Source organism: Rhea pennata, chromosome Z (assembly GCF_028389875.1).
Source record: "Rhea pennata isolate bPtePen1 chromosome Z, bPtePen1.pri, whole genome shotgun sequence".
In the NCBI taxonomy this organism is placed as follows: Eukaryota; Metazoa; Chordata; class Aves; order Rheiformes; family Rheidae; genus Rhea; species Rhea pennata.
The window spans coordinates 48,278,358-48,298,747 of record NC_084702.1 but is presented as its reverse complement, the minus strand read 5'-3'; the positions used below and the strand labels follow the sequence as shown (position 1 = coordinate 48,298,747).

The 20,390-nt window shown below is 34.3% G+C and overlaps 1 protein-coding gene across 3 annotated transcripts in view; it reads right to left on the bottom strand.

The window, feature by feature from the left end:
* Window positions 1-20,390, bottom strand: part of KIAA0825 (KIAA0825 ortholog) — a 250,949-nt gene that overhangs the window by 186,446 nt on the left and 44,113 nt on the right. For all 3 annotated transcript variants that reach the window (XM_062599053.1, XM_062599054.1, XM_062599055.1), the window contains 2 exons: window positions 19,485-19,653; window positions 13,737-14,400 (listed from right to left, as the gene is read on the bottom strand). In XM_062599053.1, coding sequence (XP_062455037.1) covers window positions 13,737-14,400; window positions 19,485-19,653 — 833 coding nt within the window. The remainder of the gene's footprint in view (window positions 1-13,736; window positions 14,401-19,484; window positions 19,654-20,390) is intronic.

Below are 20,390 nucleotides of genomic sequence, written 5' to 3'. Positions count from 1 at the left end.
GTTAAAAAAAAGACCTTCTTCTACAAATGAGCATATGTCATCCAAACTTCAGGGTTATATTTAGTGTGGATATCCTACAATGTCTGAAACACTAAATCTTGGTCTTCTTACTTATTTATATATCAAGAAAAAATATTTTCTGCAGAATATGTGACCACTTGGGAACTTTTTAATTAGGAATAAAAGTCATGATATTGGAAAATTTCACTTCACCAGTGATGACGTTTGAACGTGCCCATATGAATTCTAAGTCAACTCGTGTAAGTTAGTTAAAGCATTTTTCAAGCTCCACAAAGCAAAAGATACACATTCTATAAAGTTCTCATTCATAGTACCTGAGCTTCCCCTAAGTATTTAAAATTAGTAATGAGATTTCTGCCTTTATCTTACTAATTACAAATGATTTGCCCTCATGTCTAAAAATGAAGTTGCATGAGAAATAAGGCTGTTCTAGATTTAGAAGACCAGTGTATACTTGCTAACTTGTTATTTAATAGCAAGTTTCAAAGCCAGTACTGTCCTCAAAGCTGTAGCTCTTGAAACCATTAAATAAAGTGTTTCCAGTTTCCTTGGGTATAGCCTGGAAGCATTTATTTGAAAATCTCAAAAGGCATATGAAAATATCTGTATCAATTAACCTCAAACTTTACGGTAAATATTTTTAATTTTTAGAGTCTGATACATTTTATTTTTTAACAATTTGTCATTTACAACATCACAAAACATCGAGTGGCTAGTTCTGATCATTTCAGCCCATCCAGGGATGTGACATAGTAAAGAGTGGTGTAGAAATCCCTGCATCGTAGGTGACCTGGCTGTAGATATTAAGAATAGCTGCACTACAAAAGCATTTTCCTCAGATTAATTAGCCTCACTACACAGTGTACAGTGCCACATGGCGAAACCACTTCCGAGACTCCTGATGTAATCCTTGGAAAGCAACCTGATGACTGCCTTCTTCAATGATTACAGTGGGGATTTCTCCCTCAGCAGGAACCAAGGGTTTAAAACCCCTTTAATCAATTTTACTATAAAATACCTTCCCAATACATTAAGTGTCTTTCCCTTGTCCCCATTTATAATGCTTAATTTCATATAAGACAGATCTACAATACTGTTCTTCAAGGGCCACATGAAAGTGATGTCAGGGATTTCATCTAATGAAGCTATAGAAGGAAAAATATCGAAAAGGAAAAATGTAACACTAAACTTAAAATGTAACTACAACCCACATACAAATAATAAGGCCATTTCCTAAAGGGAAGTAACATTTTGTTGCAATCTGAAATGAAATAGCCTAATAAAGCAAAAGAAAGTCTGATAGAAACTGATAGTCACTGTGTATAGGGATATTTCAAGGGGTAAAATTTTCAAAGCTGTGCACAGTGAGTTACATACATAAATTCTATTAATGCTAATGTGTTCCTTGGCTCTCAGTGATAGTAACTTTTAAGTAATGCTATAACTATTATAACAATCTTGCATTTAGGACAGCATTCATCCGCATGCTATCTCCTAAACAGAGATAGTATATAAACTGCATTATTTTCTCACTTGCATTCAGTAACAATATATTCAGCTTCTATGGACATGAGCGCAAAGTCCTCTCTTCTAAAACAGCATGTTGGTGTACATTTCTTAAAATAACTGTTAGGGTTTAAATAATTAGTATTGCTGGATATAATGACATATTTCCTCATTTTCTAAAAGGTAATTTAATATCTCTGCATAGTAGATGTAATACACAATATTGCACATAACTAAATTGTTACAAACAGTGCCAGCAGTTTCCTATCCACAGTACTTAAGATAATTATAAAAATCATCTTCATTACTGCATGCTAGCATTTTTAACAGTTTAATTTGGATAGGTTACAAGATACTTTCAAATCACACAGACACAATTACTGCAAACCCAAGAAGCTATAAAATGTTCCCAACCAAATCCCTTTGACCCTGTTAATGTCTGTTCCTTGTTAATCTAAGGCAAACATTGTTTGTAGTGTGCATTTGTATGGAATATGAAAAAAAGAAAGGAAATCCCTTAACAGTTGTTATTGATTCCAGCGTTTACTGACTGAAAGTTAAGTGCCGTTTACAAAACAGAGCAGATGCAGATGCTGACAAAAAGGTAAACAATTGTTGCATGGCTTACTGCCAGATTCTAAGCCAATATATTAAACTCCAAGTGAAGCACATTTCCCCTATAGATTGCACTTATTGCCACTTCATTTCCTATGTGCTCTGTCTCTCTATTGCTGTGCCTGGCACTAAGCTATTTTCAGTTCTTTGGTGACCCCTGAGGCCTAGTGCTACCTCACATAGCCATTAGTGAAGGGAATTGCATGTGTCTGACATGGCCTGAAACCAATTATTTGATATTTTCTTCAGAATGATGCCCAACTCTGGTGGGAATGAGCAATCATGAAATAATTTACCTCCTGATTTAATTTTTTCCTGCACAAATTAGTTGTAGCCTGAGCTGGCTATACACAGCTGCTTGTGACATAGCTCTGTCTTATCAAGATTCTACTTGAAACGATGAAAAAGGGAAGGGGGGAGGAGAGCTGAACAGAATAGGTTGGGGAATCCTGCTTTACAAAGGCATTGACAAGTTTATCAGACACACTGATCACATGTGCTCGCGGCTGATTGAAACCGACAGGCCCATAAAGAAACTAGCAGTGCAGCAAAGGCAACCACATGGATGCAAACCGGTGTCGGAGCGTTTAAGGTTTTTTAAACACCTGTCTGCTTTGCAGTTCCCTTCAGTTCCAGGGAAACCTCGGGATGCCAAGAGAATCCGATAAAAAAGCTCAGGCAAACAGGCTACACATTGGCTTATTTTTGTCCCATGTTTTTTAAAATGGTCACAGATGAAATGATAGCAAACATTTTCTTATCAGACATCATCATTAATTTGTGACTTTTGTAAGTGCTTATACTATACATCTATACTGTGTATATGTCAAAGGAAAGCACTGAAGTAAAGGATTTCAAGTTATGTATAAACAGGGTAAGCGTGTATAAATTTGCATGTATTTAATCAGGAGAGTGTCTGTCATAGAAAGAGATATGCCAGTGCTAGCTATTAAAACAACCTCCATGAAGACTACACCAATCTTTTGAAAAAGATTCGCTATACATGAAACTTTAATCAAATCTGCTCCATAATGTCTTCCCACTTAAATGAAATCAGTTTTCACTTTATCATGAAGGTTGATTCCCCATCAGGTAGCTAGATGTTAGCTAGCAAATACTTAGGCGTCCTTTCTTAACACTGAGTGTCGAAATAAAATCTGAATTTGAATTTCATGTTCACTGACCAAACAATGAAAGCATAGACCAGTGCTGGAAACACAGGCTGGACAGCAAGAACATCTGATCATGCTCTGACACCAAATTTATGCAGTAATTTTAAGCAAATCATCTCATCAATCCAAGGCCTTGACAGCACACAGCTACTTTACAACTCTGTTTAACAACTACAGAGAATTCCTCAAGTGCTCTGATGATGAAGTGCTCTGTGATAATTATCAATAAACATACTTTATATATGTATTTCAGCTTGCTTTGAAACCAGATATTTTAAAGAATTCAAATGTAAACCATTTAGTTAGTCTCTGAGTTAAGATTAATTGATGACGGGTCCTTTTAAGAAATTTAGCAGCTGATGTCCAATCATCTTCTGATAATTATCATAATAATGAAATAGCAGAGGTTCTTTAGACTTCCCAATTAATTAAAATGGTCTGAAAACTTGTAAATAGACTATATTTGCAGTTGTTTATAGCATTTATGGGTTTTTTTTTTTTGATGTTATTCTGTAACTGAGAATTTCTTCTGAGTAATAACCAATGGCAACCAATCCTCTTTAGAAAACTGTTAGAAGAATTATCCTATATTAAAATGCTACTACCTCTATTTTTTCTCAGTAGGACTGAAATCATATTCTGGCCTTACTAATGACAGATAGACTCCGCATACTTTTTTTTTGGGGGGGGGGGGGGGTAGGGGGCAGGGGTTGTTCTTTTCTGTGTTGTGGGCTGAGAGAGCTACCACATTTCTTGAAGACCACACACCCACAGAGAAAACCAAAGAAAGCAAAGAAAGTGTTTGAAAGAAAGCATAAGAAGTGAGGAACCCTGTAACAAACTGGAGATGGTACCTATTTTGAATAGGAGTCCTCACAGGACGCTTAGAAGTGGATGTTTTTCTTCAGTCTTTGCTGAAAGAGCAATCAACTTTCTCATGAAATTCAACTTTGATAGGACTTGCATATGTTTCCCTGTCATCCATTTAGAACACTTGGCTGATAAAAGACAATCATAATTCATATTCAGAATCACAGTAAGTAATATATTTATTTTAATAAGACTAAAATTTCTTTAATATCTGCAAACATAAGAATGTCTGCTACTCTGTTCCTATCCTCTGTACAGGCACTCACAATGGAATAGTTGGGTGCCGCACAAATTGGTTCATTACATCAGATCCACTCTCTTAAAAGTAGATTGTTAGGAACTTTCAGCCAATCAAGAATTTCTATCAGGTGTTCATCATTCCTTTGTGTTGTCTACAGATGATATTATGTGCTTCCCTAAATAATAGATTAAAGCGATTCTGTCACTTTTGCTTCCCTTACCCCTTTGGAATTTCCAAGATACAACAGAGGCAGACAGTGACAGCTTTTGTTCCAATAAGAGAAAACACTCAGAAAACTACTTATAAAGCTGGAGTCAATACTCATATTTCTGCTTTCTTCCTGTTGATATTTCAGAACGCTAGTTAGGCAAAATCACCACCAACTTCTCATGAATATTTTTCCAAGGAATATAAAAATGAGAAATAAGTTTAGGCATGCAGAAAAAAGGGCAGACATTGCCATTTAAGAACTTCTAGAGAGATATGTTTGGAAATTCATAACCTTTTAACAAATATTTTGTAGACAGACTAGAACATTCTCCTCATTACAAATAAAGGATATATCATATGTCAGAACAGATGTACATGTATAGGTTCCTACCCACTACTGAGACTACACTCTTAAAAACATCTCATTTTACATGAGCTGACAATACTGTATGATATTACAGAAATTGCTGGACTTTCCTAGCATACAAACAGGAGGTCTGTATGTCATCCCACTCCTTGCACTCAGATACAAACATTTGGATCTTAGCCACAGGATGACCAATGGATGAACCTATTGAGGAAAAGGATTTTTTTTTTGAGGCCCACAACTGATTAAATTCTACACAATCCCCAATGGTTAGGGGTACTAAAAATCTCCTGAGGCATTAGCTGCTAAATTTTGAACTAAAGAAGTTTCACTGCGTTATAACAATCTTTATTTTCTGTTAATCGGAAAGACAGGAGTCTGTATTGCCTTGCTACATTCAGCAAATGTTGTGAAAAGCATTTTAAAAGTACCTAAAGCTTTATGCTGTTTAATAATTCACTAGATGTGGCAACTCCTTGACTGAAGATGGAGGTTTTCTTTTGTTTTGTTTTGTTTTTTAATTTCTAAGTCTAAGTCACTATGAAAAATATATGCATGTTCTAACTGAGCATCTGTTGGGTAGATGTGACACACCCCCAATTTAAACAGATGTGATGGCAAACCAAACTATTGTGACTAAAATAATTTTGCCCCTTTTAAAGTTATATTTGCTCTGTGAATGTGCATTTTATGACAAATTTCTCTGTCTTGACAGAAATCACAGCCAGGACTATCTAATTAACTTGTGCTTATATGGTAGTAGACATATATGTTGAAAAGACTTCCATAATAATTTTCTTTTCAATCAATACTGCAGGAGGCTCTTTAGAAGACATTTTTGAAGTCTCCTCTTATCTGCCATTGTTCTACATACTTTTCTTCATACAGCCATATATAGTGAAGTAAAAGAGAACCTAGCTTAATAATTCCCCCTCAAATTCTTTGTCACCTTTTTTTTTATTGTTAAATAGAGTATTACAGTATATAAATCTCAAACTGACCTCTGACCACTCACAAAATATCAGACTGGAGAGCAAATCACTTTCATCTTTTAAACTTGGGAGGAGAATGTAATAATTAGGGGGCATGGTGAGTTAAATGCTCTCTTCATGCTGAGGAAGAACACCCAGGTGTGCTGAGAAAGCAAAAAGGAAGATAATTAGTTGCTGTTTGCTAATTGTGGACATTTCAAAAGCAGGAAATATACCAAGATTGGAATTACATTCATTTCAGCTTCAACAGAATTCAGGAAAAGGATTTAAGTTCTTGATGGCAAATGCAAAATGAAATAACTTCATCAGGATACAGTAGTTTAAAAAATATAACCTGAAAAGACTATCAACAATTTCATGTTTATAAATATACAAATAATTTGGAAAGTAAAGTTAGTGTTCACTTATCTTTCAAGTAAACCAAACATTATGATAATAAAAACCTGAAATGGACATCTTCTCCATATGACAAGGAGTCAATAATGAGATTTCACTGTCAGTCTTCATGTTACGGGCTTAATAAGTGAATTCAAGCAATGGCTCTAAAAAGAAGGAAGGTATTCAGGCATACTACCAGCTTTGAAATTCTGTCAGTTCAATTGGCATTTCAGTAACTTAGATACTGTTATCTTACCCCCTACTATAAGCTTAAAAAGTAACAAGCTTAATGCTTTTGTAATCTTTACGAAAATGTCATTCTCCCACTAGAAACACATTTGTGGTCCTAGGGTATTATGTTCATGTGGCCTTTAAAAAAGTGCCTCTCTTTTTATATTAAAACTTCAACTCTCTATGTTCAAACAGATGGTTTTATTTTCTCTTCAATACTACCCATATTTCCATTTAATATAATTGTGCTGTAGAAATCAAATATAATACTTGCAAGGATAAGAAATAAACAATATGTGACAAAGAGGTTATGAAACACATTATTTCCTATATTAAATGCAAAGACATTTATTTTGTTTCCCCTGAGTAATAGGATCTTGTTTTGGCTGTCAGAATTTTACAGGTTTCCCAAGGAACAAAGACAACTGCAGAAACTTGCTTCATATCTGTATGTGTGTTGTTTTTCTATTCAGCTTCCTAGCATAAATTCCTACCAACATTGTTTGTTCCATTTTTTCAAAATAGTTGCATATCTCAGTATTGATTGCTTCATAATACAAAATCAGGGATTTTTTCTCTGGTATTTATAAAGTTAAAAAAAAAAACTAATGAAGACCTGGATTTTTACTCATTCTAGAAGTAGGATCATATGCAACTTTCACTGATATTCTCATGTTTTCTGCAAAGGTTATCTGAACATATAAGAGAGACATGTTATGAGTCTTAATTGACAGGTGTTTCTTCCCATCTTTCACCCAGAGAAACTATAGGATTTCCATCTTGCCTGTACAGGATATTGGGAAGAACACACCATACCTCCCCATGTACTGCACAGCTCAAGGAACCAGTAAGCACAAGGTCCCATTCTTTCCAGCAACTGCCCCATGTCTTGTTTCATACAGACCCCTGAAGTCCTGCTCCTATAAAAGCTATTTTACTATGTGCTCCGCAGAGTGATAAGACAGCAAAACAGAAGAGAAAATCACATTCTGAAGGAGATGCCCAATGGGCAGAAAGACAGATGAAGCACATAAGCTATTGTTATCATAACAATACAAACTATAGGTCCATGGAGATGAGCAAAGCAGAGTATTGTGGAGCTGCTGTAAAAAAATTTAAAAAGGTGGAAACACAAGGCAGCAAGCATATATAGTTCCAGCTTCTTATTTATTTTTTCCTCATAATGTCTTAAAGTCACCTTTTCAAGTCTGCAAATCTTTAAATACATCTCCATAATTTATTCTAAAGTTTTTGACTTCTAAAATACTTGATCCTTAGTAACATATTATAGATATAAGTGAAAATTTGCTTGTATTAATGCAAGGATCTGGGCAATATAATGAACATGAACTGGTGAGGCAGGATGTGAAACTGGATATTATAATCTCTAATCCATACGGGCCATTTTAGAGTAGGCTGCCTTACCAGCACTTCAGAAAGATACAACAGCACTTTTGGGGACAAAATACTATCAAATCAAGTGATTCCTATACCTTTCTCCTTCCTCCTAATACTTCTTCAAAGCCTAGTATTAACAACAGATAACAGATAAGATGATGGAAAAGCAATTGTAACTACAACATAAATATTTTAAGTCATCTGCTATAGATCTGATATGGACAGAAATCTCAACAAAGATGCAAAGACCTAAATATTAATTGCATGAATCCCAGTCTGCGATTCTTCAATTTCCAGACACAAACGGGAAAATAAATTATATTAAAGTTATCAAGCCCTAATTATTCCCAGACATGAATAACTGATCTTTTTTCATCACACAGTCACTAAACCAGCAGGCATCAGTGCTATTTTAGGCATATTTTTGATAGATAACAAGAAGAGCATAGAAGATTGGTTGTAGGCAATAACTGTGGCTCAAGAGATCACAAACCAACTGAATTTATATTAAATGGAAAGATAAAAGCAAGTCTAAAACTAAGGTCCTTCATTTCAAAGGGAGAAAATGATAAACTAAGGGAAGTAAAGCTATGTGCACAGGAACATAGAGGAGGAATCGGATTTCTTTAGGACAAAGGCAAAAAAATGAAACTCGTATTTTAAGTTAGACAGAAAACAAACTGTTGGGAAAGAGTAAAGATGAGTGACCTCAGAATGATTTTTCTTCACCAAGTCTTTTAATATAATCCCCCAAAGCTACTTTCATTTCAAGAAGCTACTCCAAAGCCTGTTTCTCTTCTTGCTCTCAACTCCACTGCACAAATCCAGCTACTCAAAACAATATTAGTCCTTCTATACAAGCTCAGATATATACCATTTTCAGATAACATTCTATGAATACAATATATTCTTTAGGAACTCATGAATACTTAAAGATAATAAACAAAAAAGAACAAAATAATTTAAATCAGAGTTTGCACTTGAATGTATCTTCAGAAGAACATGGAAGCTCTTCGAATTTTAGACGAATAAAAGAGTAAGAAAACCTTTGGAATGATGAGTAAAAGCTTCATATGTTGGGGGAAAAGTGCAAAAACTGAATATTATACAATGCAGATGAAGGTGATATAACTACTTTGTAGCTAAAAACCTTAGGCCAATAAAGACCAATAAAGATTGGAAATTATAAATTGGAAATTGAAAATTTTCATTTCAGTTTACTTCCACTTTGCAATATGTTCTTAAAACTAACCTGCTACTGATTTGATAAAAAAAAAGTTTTGCTGCCTTTTTAGAAGAGAATCTCATTTAAGAATTTAAAATTTATTATTTATACAAACATTTATATCTCCTAATAAAGGTAAATGCTACTAAATTGGAGTTCCTATTCTGTTTGAGGGTCTCTGACAAATATGCTACTAAATGCAAATAATATAAGTCAATAGGCATACTAAAATTATGCACACCACAGAAAAAGAAAACCAAGTGTCTAAACTTCATTAAATTTTAGCCAAAGGAAATTGATAAATAGGCTAATAAGTGTGTATATGTCTAAATATACATATAAAATATATATTTTCTCTCTCTCTAATTATATAAATAAAACCAAATGAAACTTTTCCCTAATACATAAAATTTGTATAATTTCATGCTTTTTAAGTTTCTTTGGCTGCTGTCTTATCAATTACAAGAGAGCTATTTCTTCATCTAAAATGGATAAAGGATTAAGATAGATCAGTAAAGCCCGATTAAACTAGCTTAACATTTCTGTAAACAAAGAAATACAGAAAAGGTTCAAAAGGTAAAAGTACAATCCACATTCAATAGACTTACTGCCAGTAATTTCTGAGAAATATCACAGTGGAAATTGAAGCAAAAAAATCACAGAGGATAACCTGAAGTAAACAACATCTGTCTGCATGATTCATTACATGCTAAGTATGTTAAAAAATATATAATAATTTTAGTATTTCTTGAACTATTGTAACATTGTATAAGCTTTTGAGAGAAATATATGATTAATATGATAGAAAGGCTGAAACAGCACTTTACAAAAAAGTAAGCAAAAAATATTTGGGGGAAATACAACCCTGCCTTTGTATATTATTTTAACATATTGGAAACATCGATATCTTGCTGAGAGTGCACAAAGAAATGAGGCAGATCCATGCTGCCTAACAATCCATTGCAATAACATAGCCCAAATGCTAACGACTGAATCCTCTACTGTTAAAGGTAGTAAGAGTCACTGATTTAACTGGGAACTGGATCAAGTTATAACACAGAAGCACCTGCCGCCACTGAAGTTGGCAGTCAAAGATGCCAAGTTCCAAAAAAATTTGCCTTTTTTCACATATCATTTTGCCAGCTTCTCTCTCAAATATGCTCATCCTCAATCCAGATAAGCAGTTATACAGATATTACAGTATATTGCAAATAGCTGTTCTAACAGAACAAGAAAACAAAACTGCTAACACCTTATTTCATAAATATCGTTATATATGAAAGATTTTAAAGATTTATAGATCTGTTAAAGCTTGTCATAAACTGCCTTTATTTTCCACACAGAAGGAGGTCATCCATATAAGGTTTTCCAAGGTTCTAACATTGTTTCATTATTTTCTGTTATTTTTTAATCCGCTATATAATAAGATAGGGGATGTATAGTATAATAATTCTTATGAAAAAAAAAATCACATTTCCCTGAGGGCAGACTTAGTAAATATATATCTTTTTCACCTTTGGGATAATAGTCCCCACTGAATATCCTAGATTAAATTATTTTTTGGTTTGACATGCGCTGGTTTGGTAGTTTCCAGAAGGCAGAGGTAATGTGCATCAAAAAATAAGAAACATATTGGTAAAACTGTCTTTCAGCTAAGAAAGAAAAAAAACTTCCCTTTCTCCCCTCTCTCCTAATACCACAGCATGCTTATACTTTCTTACAAAACAGAGTCTTTCCATAGCAAATTAAATATCACTGTCAAACCAACCATTAAAGCTGTGTTTTAACCTATGTATAAGTACAGAATTTCATTCTCAACTGTGGGAGTGCAACAAAGGTATCCTGGGTCTCATCAGAATTTAATGAGTTCCAAGCTGGAAAAGCCACTTGATTCTAAGAACTTATGTACAGTTACAAACCTCCCAAAATAGTTATTCTGTAGAAATTTTTCCAGAATGGTTATTTCAGTGTGAATTCCCTTATGAACACTCTGATTTTAAGAGAAAAGTGCCTTTTCTCAATTTATTGTACAAACATAGTACTTCCAAACAATTTAGAAAGGAAAAATCTCTTTCCAGAAAAGAATCTCACCTGTGGCCACTCATTCAATTAGCTATTCAATAATATCTCTTCGGTAATGATAGAAGTATAAATTTCAATTGAGTTGATTAATAATTCCAATGCTATAGGCTGTGACTTGGCCACAAAATGAAAAAAAAAAAAAAAAAAAAACACCTATGTAACTTTGGCACAACTCTCATCTAGTATTTTCCTGACTGCTGACTTCACTGTTACCACTTCATTGTTTGGCTGCCTTCAGTCTATAAATTCAGATTTTCTGGAACTGCTTGATTCCGCAAAAAAAACTAGTACGAGACTGCAGGTGAATCATGCAGCCCTGCCATACAACCCACCGAAGTACAATAATGTGAAGTATTATACAGAGAACAGATGTAGATATAAACATGACAGCTACTGAGAAGAAAGTAATTTTGAGGCTTATATTGTATTAACAAGCAACACTTCTAAATAAACTTTACAGGTGCTAGATGGACAGTTGCTGCATCTGAAAATATGACATTGAAAATAGTTTTAAACAAAATAAAAATCTTCTGTAGGATTTATGAAATAGAGAGAGAGTTTGAAAGTAATTGCAGTAAATGTCCTAAAAGTTAAAAGTAGCTCCTAATATTTACTTTGTATATTTTTCATCTGTCTTTGTTCTTTTGAATTTATAATAGAAGCATGCACCAAAAATCAGCCCTGATAAATGTGCTGGCACAAGAGCCTGCAAAGAAACATCTTGTGGCAAAGAAAATTTAAGCAAAGCAAGTAAGTATCTTAATAGAATGAATGACTACACTTTTCCTTTATGTAATACAGGAAGAGTTAATGTGTGTGTTTTTAGAGAGCCATCCTTATGGTCACTTTAATTTCCATATCTTATCTGTTCAAAGGATAATTGAACTTTCTCATTTTTGTGATCTCAGACTGAAAGAAAAAATAAGTTACAAATTTTTAGTTACCTTGCTAGTCATTTTCCTCAGATAATTCATACCTGAATTGTTTTACTGGCTCCTATCATGCTGTCTAACTCAAAGATACACTTGTCACCCACTTCATAATTCAACATTACTCTGACACTACTAACAATCTTTTCGTTCCCCACCAACATTGCATTCCACTAATTGTATCAGCTTCTCAGCTTGTCACCTTTTCACTTTATTTGTCTGCATGCCTTTTCTCTTACTTTATCTTTCACATGTTCCATATTCCTCTATCTTTCAGCTCCTGTTGAACAATTATTTTTGCATTTCTTCCAGAGGAATTTCTAGCTTACATTAACACACAGACCAATTTTTAAAACTCAGGAGAATATAATATTCTTCTGCCTAGACCAGGCAAATAATTACCTTACTCATCCTATTTGTATGCTGTACCATCCAAAGATTTTCTGTTTCTATATCTTTCATATGTTTCTAAACTTCTAACACATTCTGTCTGCAAACTACTTCACCTTTAGGAAGGTGTATATTTTAAACAAACAACTCTTGCACAGAGAACTGCTCAAAACTCCACATTGGAAAAGCAATTATGTATAATCATGCAATTAAGTCGTGAAAATTTCCATTATGTACATTTTCCTAAAGCTTTCGTTCTTGCCTTTGGAAATTAGCATGTCAGATTCACCAAAAGGAAAAAGAAAATACAGAAAATACCTTGTTGTTAATGTCTTTGCTACCTTAAATTCCTTAGAACATGAAATGACCATTTAGCATTGACCCTAAATTATAGTACAAGAATAGGAATTTCCTTTTAATTGATTTTTTGTGTGTGTGTGAATTAGAATATGCATAGTAATCTTTCTGGGCTAGCTCTGATATATGAGTTAGTGTTTACTTGATGGTCACATTATTACAGTGACTTTGCCACAATCTCATTTAACCTTCTGTCAATCGAAAAAAAAGTGGGGGCCTCAAAAAAGTAGCCTCAAGGGTGCGTGTGTGTGTGTTTGTTTTTAAATCAGATTCAATAGTTTTTCATCTATTATATATATCAGCAGTTGGAATAAGTTAGACTGAAAAAACGATTATAACATAACAATATTATCCAATGAAAGTTTAGCTCAGTTGGTTAGAGCGTGGTGCTGCTAATGCTAAGGTCAGAGGTTCAATCCCCGTACAGGCTACACTGAGGGTTGGACTAGATGATCTCCAGAGGTCCCTTCCAACTTACTGTTGTATGATTCTATGATAACAAGGTTTCTACACATACAGGCCTAAGAAAATTTCCCTTAGTTTAAAACCTTTTTCACCACAATTCTGACAGTCTATAATTCAATAGCAGTAATATAGTTAAAACATAAAGTTGTAATTAATAATCTCAGACTCTTCTCTCCACAGGCAATAATCAGGCATATTGGCAAAAAGTAGCATAATTAAAATACAAAAATATACAACCAAAATGAACATAAAATAAGGCTAAAAGAACATAAAATAAGGCTACTAACCCACAGCATGAACTGTTCCTCTATGCTTCTTTGAAATCTTGCTTGCCTTAACAATATGTAGAGCATTTTCTTTGAACTGCAGCTCACAAAGTCTTTCAAGGAGAACTGTCATTTCTTCAGTGATGGTATTGAGATAAGTTTCATTAATAAACGTCAATGATGAAGAAGGATCAATAGCTTCACTTAGTACATACAAATCCTCTTTTATCATTGTGCACAATGTAGGTATGGAACTTTGGTACCCATGAACCACCTTATCAAAATTTGTCTCACCACAGCTAGACAGAAGACAGTTCTGTAGAAGATCACTAACCAGTTTCTTCTGCATATTTTGATACTTGGTTAGGACTTCTGATTCAGGGTAAAGAAACAAAAGCTGCTGTATGCACTGTGTTTTAAACTGCATTTGTTGTTGTAAAGTATTAGTTTCTTCTTGACTTTGCAGTCTATTAACTAAAAATCGCCGAAGATGTAATCTCACATCATCCCAAAGAGATTTAACATCCATGGTTGAATTATCCTCAATGGCATGAACAGAAGATGTTAACTCAAGAGATGTCCCACTTGGAGTACAAGGAAACGAGACACCACACTGACTAGAAAGATCCAGAAGGAAGTGAAGTATCATTTCTTCTTGATTTTGTTCATTCTTGAGCAAGGTTTGCTAACAAAAGTAAATCAGACAGTATTTTAGAAATGTTTTCTTAACACTAATAAAATTAAAAACTTTGTGTTACGGCACTAATTATTTTAACTGCTAATTATCTTACCAGCAAATAAGAGACTGAAACAAATAGCTTCATAAAAACCAAAACTAACAAAGGCTGTTTTCCCAAGGATTTATGCCCCAATCCATCTCCTTGTCCACCAACTCCAATAAACCCATGTTCCTCATATCCTCAACCGCTTTTCTCAATCCATTCTAACCTACAATTCAAGGGAAAGCCATAAACAAACACAGTTCATTAGACAAATCTTAGCAGATGATGAAGCCTATTTATTGTAGTCCTTGTATGCATCTTGGAAAGAAAAGGGCATGAAAAATTATTTAGGATTTATTAGGAAAATGACAAGTTTTGCTCACAAAAACAAGACAGGAATTTATAAAAGTATATGTTGTTGCTTTCTGTGTTCTGGTTCAGCAGACAACTATGACAAAGGCTGTTTTAAGAATAGAAAAAAATGCCCAGGACCTCTTAAAGAAATAAAACCAAAAACTTGTTAAGGCTTAGGTCACATAGTGCAAGAGAGTATGGAGCTATGCAAGCTATGCAAGGTCAAACCTAGATGCAGCCTTATACAAAGTACCAACCTCAAAATACACTTCAGCTATACGGGTTGGAGAAGAAGGAAGCTAGCTAACAAAGCAGATGAAGCCACATGGATGCATAAATTGCTTCTACTTCATCTGAATCTAAAGAGGCCCTTCTCTCTCTAATGTCAGAACTCTGAAGCTGCTCAAGGTCCAAGAGGCCACGCAGCAACTAGAAGCTGTCTTTTCAAAGCACAGTATCTTCAGATTGGCTCAGAATGACATAAATTAAAGCTGCAGGTTGCAACTTTCTTTAATACCTATGAAAAAAATCCTCTGCATGAACAAGGTGTGTCTGATACATAGAAGGCAAAGCAGAAGTCCCATGGTTGGGGATACCAAAATGTTATTTCTTCTATCAGTGAAGAACTCTTGTCTGTTACAAGCTCATTTCCCACATCTTCAACATTTTTTCCTTTTGGAGGTTGACTTTGGTCACAGCCCTAAGCCCTTCAAGCTTTCACTTCTAAAGACTGCTTCCAGTCCTCCCAGCTGCACTACAAATTTCCCAATCACAGTTAGAATAAAATTGACTTAAACTGGTTGTACTGTTGACCCTAGGCTTCAGACACCAAGAAGTCTAGTCCTGGGATCTAGAAGTCCTTTCTCTTGCTCCCCGCCCAACCACTTCTCCCTCAGATCTTCCAACAGAGAAATAGTCAAGGCAAATCACTCTAGGGTAGGATTTATATCCTTTAACTGGGTCTCCTAGCTATAGTCCATCCTATAAAATGAGGCTAGTTCAGTCAACTTTTCTGCATAGAACTGCTGATTCATTTAACCTGAACTATTTGCAGGAAATGACTAGTTTAAATTTCTTCCTCTCATTCTGAAAGAGAGAAAAAATCAAATTTGAATATTGTATTGTACTTAACTGTAACAATTTCAAAATACAAAATGTTCAAGCTGCTTCTGTACCAACCCTTCTTCAATATATAGTTTAATTTATAAGAAATGTGAAAAAAAGAGACAAAATTTAGAACAAAAGTTTTTGCTGGCCTGTTTTGCTTTTTTTCACGCTTTTGAGTGAAAAGAATTTTCAACATTCAAATTTTTGTCTTTGTTCAGGCTGAGTTAAAACTGTTGCACTCTTATGGAACAGAACAATACTTTCCTACTGCCTTCTATTTTGTAGTGTTTCATGATGCAAATTAAAAAATAAAAGAGTAGCACCACATTATCTAATTCTGAACAAAAGACAGAGACCAGGACTGTCTTCCATTAAAGGAAAATGTTAAAAACTTTTAACATTTTCCTTTATTTTTCTTCTTTTCTGCATCTCCATTTCAGGATGCTTCATATGAAATTTTTGGACTTATAAAGAGGACACAAATATGGTAGTCAGAAAGGAAATTACTGGTCCAGTAGGTGACATTCTATAAAAGCATGTGCATGTGATAGAAATATGTTTAACTAGACAATACCTTATATCATATAACCATAGACATATATACATAAAGTTGATGTAATTTTATTATCTACTAAAGCACTATTAAAAGCAAAGTGTGTCTCAGTTTGTAAATTTTGGAATCCTAATCACTAACTACTCTATAGAAGTGCCAAGTCTCAATGTGTAGGCTTCTGGAGTTCAAAAGTTAATTTTTATGAATTATGCTCAGATATTCTATTCTGAAACAGAAAAACACAAGAGAACTCTAAAAGCTTTCAAACTGCTGAATGTAAGTCATGCCTTTTAATGATGAATCCAGAACGTCGTCTTCTGAGTAAATCTCTATTGCTATTTCTTAAGCTTAAGCAAAATTATTTTTATTCACCTATAAGAATCTAAGTATTATTTCAAGCCCCCTGGAACATAAAACATAGCACTAAAAATAGGAAGTTTGACATCATGGACTTGCTGTTCCTCAGAAAAAGAGGTGTAGTGATCTTTGAAGCTCTGAAATAGTTTCATCAAGTCTCTGAACATTGTCTATATTGAGATAGGCTTTTCTATTTGAAAATTAATCTTTAAAATAGTTCAAAAGATGATGCCAAGTCCATTCAAAATAAATATATCCAAAGTAGCATCCAAAGGTCTTAGAGAAGCGTGAAAAGTTCTCTCACAAGCCCAAAAAGTTAGTGACAATAGCATACAAGAAAACATTCATGTCTACCTGCTAGCTCTGAATCAATAAACGTACTATAAGATAAAGATTTTGTTAAGAAAATGTGTTTAGCTGCAAGGGAATTGAATGAAGATGTGTTCATGTACATATTCAGCTTTTAGATATTTAGCATGTATAGCATACAGTGATGAAAATTTCACACACTAAAACATTTTCAAGCTTCATGAAGAACCTCTTAGGATTTCCACAGGGTTCGCAAATACGTGAGAATACTAGGCTAATAATACACCTAAATGCAGCACCTCAGCCAATGTACATGCTGTACTTTGCACTATTTTTAAAAACTGTTTGAGCAGTTGAAAAGATAAACAAAATCTCTAAAAAAATAAATACATATAACAAGGCATAATAATGGATAGGGATATTGTTCTGAAATAGGTGGAGGGTTACTATTACTGAAGATGTATTAGATGATTACTTAATTAAAAGTTTGGAAGTGAGGAATTAAGTCAGCTGAGTAATTAATTAAATTCAACGGATGAAAATACACAGTGAAGAAAGGTCAGATTGTAATGTTCTCATTAATGCTGACTATGACTGCAAATAATTTACTGAAGAACTGTTTATGGAATTAAGGATTATCTACTGTAAGTGCAACTTGCTATACATGGAGTGTCTGCATTTATGTATACACTTTTCATTTGCAGGCTTATCTACACAACAAACAGGCAGGATTGTGTGATGAGAAACCATGAGCTTGGAAACACTAAAGTTCCAGTTCCCACACTCCACAGATGTTCTCCTCACCAGCCGTGCAGAATTGAGGCTTCTAGGCTTCTCACACTTCTGCCATTTGTATAGCAGAGCCAATCTCTAGGCTCTGCTTGCCTCTAAAGCCCACAAGTCAGATCATCATGAAGTCAGGATTACAGGCACTGCTATACACCTGGGAAGCTGAAGAGCAAGAAAGCACATTTGATTTTAGATATGCCCAAAGTATTCCTGAGATGGCAACATTTTGGTGTTTAACAAACAAATGCCGCCACCTGGTGTTCAGGTGCACAGCTTGACTAGACCTAGGAGAAGGATGAGCATAGGAAATGGACACAGGTAGCACATTGCTATGCCCTCTTCTGAGAGTGTTAAGCAAGGGTCTAACTGGACTAACAAAAGACAGCACCTTCTGGGATTCACTCAATTTGTCCAGATCCAGTAAAATGAGTCTCTGATAACCTTAGGAAAGGTGATTATTAACAGTAATATTCATACAGACCATCAGTGCTAGAAGAGAATAAAATAATTTTGGGGGTGTAAGCGAGCCAAACATGTTTCTATCTTCTTCACTGCGCGAACATTAATGACTTTATATTCATACAGATGACTTCATTATTTGACACAGCTTAAACTAACCAGTGCTACAGGTCACGCAAGTATCCAATGGGTTCTAGGGCAACTGGAAGGCCAATAGCCAGTTCCAACAATTAAAAAAACTGGAGGGTGATTTGATGAACTTTGAGTTTTACTCAAAGGCTAGTCCTGAAGGAGAAAATACTCCACTTACTTGAACGAGTTTTTCTCTGACAATATAGCCACTTTTAGTCTAAAGATATTTGTGTCCTTCAATTAAACCAGGAAATGGAAGTGACCCATAATACCAATCCACTGGATACTGTTTTTGCTTATTTATTTTTACATTCATACATATGTACATCATACACACACACACACACATACATATATATATATATATATAGTTTATGTAACTTGCTATCTGTCATTTATTGAGGTATCATCCTTCACCTATGTAGCCCACTCAATTTTACAGAATTCCACTTCCACATATGCATTCTAAGGTTCAACTTTTCAGATAAATTTTGGATGAAAATGTTTTCCAGAATCATGGAATTAATCACTGAAGTGAAACTTGATTTCTGGCTATGTCTGGTTGTACTACTTGCTAGTAGCTCCCACATTTCTACTTAGAAAAAGTTTGTAGCAAGTTAATGCTTAAAGAATGCATAAAGGACAATTATCTATATTAGATGCATTTAATTCATACTGATAGAACTAAAGAATCAATAGAAACAATAGGAGTTTTGGTGTAGATAGTAACTTCAGACATTTTTACCAATTTGTCTTTATAAAACAGCCCCAAGTGGGTCTAGTTAAGACATGATCAAAGGGAAATGTAAACCTCAGCAATACCTGCTGTGGACATTGAATAAAAACAATACTGAGTCACATGTTAAAATTTCTGAACTATATTCATTTCAATGAAGACTGAAATAAGAACACTAATTGACATCAAAATAATAAACATCTTATAACCAACCTTCCCAAACGTAAAAATATTTAGTAAAGAATTTTTACCAGGGTCCGAAGGAACTCCATCAGCTCTCTGTGGTCTGTGGAAGAAGGTTTGAGAGAACTAAAATTGCAGTTATTTAGCCACTGAAGGCAATCAGTTGTATTTTGTAGTAGTTCATCAGTACATTTTTCATTTATTTCTGATTGTAGGTCTTTAAGACACTGTTCGACGCTAAAAAAAAAAAAGACAAAAAACATAGGGTTTCTTTCATGCTATTTTTCATGAGATTAAACCATTTTATGTATTCCACATTACAAAAGGAAAAATTACTTCAAATTAATGTAGTGCTAGTTCTTCTACTAGATTAAGTTACTCTCACAAAATAAAAGCTGAAACTGTATAATTAACATTTAAATATAGTTGAAGTAGATTTACAATAAATTTCCTCAAGGACAGACATACCACACTCAGTAAGAAGAAGAAGTATCTCACTTCTCAAATAATCTTGTAGTTTTTAATAAAGTAGTTAGTGAGTAAGACATCATTCAGGACCAATAGGTCCTCAGTACTTAATTGGCTAAAGTAAAGAATATAAACTGAACTACCATATTCAAAGTTGAATGTGCCATTTAGCTTCTTCATCAGTCAGTATTTGTTTTATAGCATACAACATATATTAACAACCTATTAAAGACCCATTGACCCATGACAGAAAATGCTGAAAAGAATTTTAGAGACAGTTGCTGAGAAGGCACATCTTTTCTTTCCTGTTTTTGTCATTAGAATATTTGAATGAAAATAGTTTGTTTTCAAGGACCTGATCCCCTCCTTAATGCTAATCATAATCCTGTTTGTGAAACAGTATGCAGCTGGTATGCTCATTATTGTGATTGTGGTTGCAAAAGTCACAACTTAGGAACAACAGCATTTCTAAAAAGATTTTATTTCTGTTTGTATGGACACTAGAA